The sequence below is a fragment of the Pan troglodytes genome, chromosome 21 (assembly GCF_028858775.2).
Source record: "Pan troglodytes isolate AG18354 chromosome 21, NHGRI_mPanTro3-v2.0_pri, whole genome shotgun sequence".
In the NCBI taxonomy this organism is placed as follows: Eukaryota; Metazoa; Chordata; class Mammalia; order Primates; family Hominidae; genus Pan; species Pan troglodytes.
The window spans coordinates 51768480-51772700 of record NC_072419.2 but is presented as its reverse complement, the minus strand read 5'-3'; the positions used below and the strand labels follow the sequence as shown (position 1 = coordinate 51772700).

The 4221-nt window shown below is 43.9% G+C and overlaps 1 protein-coding gene across 1 annotated transcript; it reads left to right on the top strand.

The window, feature by feature from the left end:
* The first annotated feature begins 260 nt into the window (after positions 1–260).
* Positions 261–3414, top strand: SPINT3 (serine peptidase inhibitor, Kunitz type 3). The gene is made up of 2 exons (XM_001145746.4): positions 261–350; positions 3037–3414. Exons 1-2 carry the CDS (start codon positions 275–277, stop codon positions 3228–3230), a joined length of 270 nt encoding a protein of 89 aa, XP_001145746.1. The 5' UTR covers positions 261–274; the 3' UTR covers positions 3231–3414.
* The last annotated feature ends 807 nt before the right edge of the window (positions 3415–4221 follow it).

Genomic DNA, 4221 nt, shown 5'->3' with positions numbered 1-4221 from the left:
GGTACTCAAAAATGGCTGCTGTCTTTTTATTATTGTGAAAAGGGCTTCCACCCTGAAGTGGTACTAAAGTAGCCTGGGTGGCCAGATCAGATAAGGCCAGGAGGAGAGAGGTGAAGCTGTGCTTTGGCTGAACACTCTGTTCCTGAGGCAGCCCAGCCCCATGAAAAGCCTGAGTTAAGGGTGAATGAGCTGGATGTGGGGCCAAGCTCCTCCCCTTGGTCCCTTTTCTCCCTAAAATGGCAACCCCAGGCTGAGCCACTGGCTGAGTGGCACCATGCAGCTTCAGGCCTCTCTCTCGTTTCTCCTGATTCTCACTCTCTGCCTAGAGCTTCGATCAGAACTAGCACAAGGTTGGTATGAAATGTGGGATCTCAAAGAATAGACTGGGAATCAGGCTGGGGGGCGGGGTGGTGGGGGAGGTGATGCAGCACAAACAGAGCCCATTTCTTACCTTACCGGATTGAGAGTCAATTCAGTTCAATTCACTTCATCAGACATATGTTGGGCACATAGTTATGTGCCAGGCACTGTCCTAGGTGCTGAGGTTAAAGCAAAGAGCCTGAGACCCTGCCTTTGTGAAATTAAGATGCTAATGGGAGAGAGACATACAATACCTAATACACATGATAGATGATCAAAGTGCTATAGAAAATGAAATAAGTAAAGCAGGAAAAGGGGCCTTCAATGTCTGGGGTGGGGCTGGTGGCAGGCAAGGAGAGGTTGAGAAAAGGAGATCAGAGCCAGAATTTGAGAGTGAGGGACTTAGCCAAGTTAGATGCACTTGTCAGAAAAGGCTCCTTCCTGGACCGCTTTCTCTGTGGAAGCTTGGAATCTGCAAATGGAAGTGGGGAGATGAAGTGCAGTTATAGCTAAGATAATCTGCTGGAAATGGGGATGGTAGGCAGCAGTTTCCAAGATTTTTAAGCAGCCAGTAGGATTCCCTGTATAAAAATGCATATTAGAATACACAAAAGGGTAAGAAAGAAGGTGAAAAATTATCGAAATCTTACCCTCTGGAGATTATCACTGTCAATGTGCCAGTGAACATTCTTGCATGTGCAAGCATAGTTCTCTGCATGTATGTACATGGAGCTATTAATGATAGATTCTTAGACATAAATGGAACTCTAAACCTCCCAATAACCTTACAGATGAGTGGTTCTCGAGTTTGTTCCCTAGTCTGACAGCAATAGCAGCAGCAGTATCAACTGGAAACATGCTAGTTCCCAGTCCCACCTGATCAGAAACTGTGGAGGTGGGTCTCTCTAACAAGCCTTCTAGATGATTCTGACGCATACTCAAGTTTGAAAATGTCTGCCATAAGTAAGAAGAATGTAGTGGTTTACAGTATGAGCATTCCTGGAGTCAGACACACCTGGGTTCTGGTCCAGGCTCCTCTACTTACAAACTCTGTGCCTCAGGAACATCATTTATAGCCTCTCTGAGCATCAGTTTCTTCTTCCATAAAAAAAGATTAACCATCTTTTCTGCTTTATTAATCAAATAGTCTGATGTATGTCAAGCTCTCAGTATAACTTAGCTCTTAATAGATTCTTGTAAAGCACTTAGAACAGCTTCTGTCACACTCAAAACACACACACAGGGTGTCATTATCTACTTTACATAAAAAAGAAACAAGTCAAGTGATTTTCCTTTGGTTTAATGGAATGGAAGAGCAGAGAAGCAAGACTGAGAAAATTAAGAGCAGATGGGACTCCAGCCCCTACAGAGTCACCTGTAAGGGTCTAAGCGCCGATGCTGCAGTGACTAGGATGTCTTAAGAACATGCCCCTCCACCTCCCACCTTGATTGAATAAGCTATTCTGCCTCTTCCCCATTCTCCTGCACCCTTAGCGTCAGCCTTGCAGGTAGGAGGATAAGACAGTCTGAACCTTTCCAAGCCCTAGGCTGCTGCCTGAAGTTCCACCATAGGTGTGATCATTCATCTGTGCATTCACTCATTTTACAACAACCAAGATGGATGGAGAACCTGCAAGCCTTTGCAGTCGAACCATGCTGGGTTTGATTCTTGGTCCTACTGCTTCCTAGCCTGACATTAGGACAGGTACTTCATTTATCTGGCCTTAGTTTCTTCACATAATGTTGGAAATTCTACTAGCTACCACGAAGAGTAAAACTGCCCACATGGTGACAGAAACATAAAAGGAGGGTACAAAGAAACTTTTAATCCTGCCCCAGAGGGGCTCAGTGGGGTGGTGGTGGTGGTTTTCTATTAACAAATATTTGCTAAGAACTGGGAACTAGGCCTGTGTTAGGCACTAAGGCTGCAGAAATGAGTACAATGAGGTCCCTCTTCTCAAGAGTCTTATTGGTTAAGAAATAGAATGATTAAGAGCAGCTACTATTTATTGATTTGTTTTCTATTTATCAATGCTTTTCACTGGTAATCTCTAACCCTGCAATAAACCAAAAATGTGGATATTACACCTGCATTTTTGCAATGAAGAAAATTGAATGTCAAGGAGATAAGTCATTTGTCCAAGATCACATAGCTAGAAGATAATTGAGACAAGTTTGAACCCTCTCAGATTCAATCTTGCTCTCAGATTCAAAGTCTGTCCTCCTTCTCTTATAGGATATTGATTCTAGGATTGATTATGAGACAGGAGGTAGAAACCTGAGGATCTTTATTATCAAATCCTATAAAAGTAGATCTGGAAGGGAACTCAGAGATGATGTGGTTCAACTCCTTGATTTTACAAATGAAGAAATGGAGACATGAAGAAGTTAGGTTTATACAACATCACACAGTAGCAAGTGGCTGTGCGAGGATCTCAATCCACTTGAGTTAGATTCTCAAGCCTGTGATTCTCACCACATCAGGCTACTCTCAGAAGTGAAAATGTCAACTTCTGTGTAGACAGATCAGACCATAGCTGGGTAGAAAGAGGTACAGAGCACAGCCATTGTGGATGGCCTCACAATTGTGCCCAGGGCTGTCACAGCCCCTGGCATATGAGGCAAACAAGGAGAAGGTGATGGGTTTGGTCTCCTTCAACCACTTTCTCTCTTCAGACACTATCAAGGATCTCCTCCCAAATGTATGCGCTTTTCCTATGGAAAAGGGCCCTTGTCGAACCTACGTGACGCGATGGTTTTTCAACTTTGAAACTGGTGAATGTGAGTTATTTGCTTACGGAGGCTGCGGAGGCAACAGCAACAACTTTTCGAGGAAAGAAAAATGTGAGAAATTCTGCAAGTTCACCTGATTTTCTAACAAGAACACAGCCCTCCATGGATTCGGGATTGCTCTGAGGGCCATAGAAGGCATTTGTGTGTGTGTGTGTGTGTGAACAAGAGGTTCATTCCTCTACCCCCACATTTATTCTCCCTGGTGTGCTCCTACAAATGCTTCATCTCTGTGCCTGAAATTCTATAAATGTTGCAATCATGTTTACAATCTCAAGACCTCCTTTTTAAAACATACACGTACTTACAAATACACTGGGGAAATTTAGAGCAACCATTCACACCTTAGTATGAATTACTGCTTACCCCACTGGGAGATAAAGGTTTTGAAGGACAGAGAGGGTGGATTTGGAAATTCGGGTACGACATTGGAAGGGCCTACATTGGACAAGGAGGGGATTTCTGGTCTTGTGAAATAAGAAACAAGGAAACAACAGAAACCAGGGAAGAAAGGGGAGCTGGGGAGAAACTGAAGATGTTAAGGACACTTTTAATTAAAAAAAAAAAAAAAAAGTAGTGGGCTGGGCATGGTGGCTCACACCTGTAATCCCAGAACTTTGAGAGGCTGAGTGAGGCAGGTGGATCACGAGGTCAAGAGATCGAGACCATCCTGGCCAACATGGTGAAACCACGTCTCTACTAAAAACACAAGAATTAGCTGGGTGTGGTGGCGCATGCTACTACACTACATAGTTCCAGCTACTCGGGAGGCTGAGGCAGGAGAATCGCTTGAACCGAGGAGGCAGAGGTTACAGTAAGCCGAGACTGTGCCTTTGCACTCCAGCCTGGTGACAGAGTGAGACTTGGTCTCAAAAAAAAAAAAAAAAGTGAATTTTTATGAAAGCTGTTATCTACTAAGGCTCAACCACATCTTCCTACCAAGGGCTACATGGGGAGAGGAGTGAAGAGCCCTGGTCCTAGAGTCTTTTGGTTTGCCTTAAGCAACACCAATTACAACAACTTGGAGAGAGAGGAGAAAAACACAGGAATCATTTCTTTCATTTATTTCAA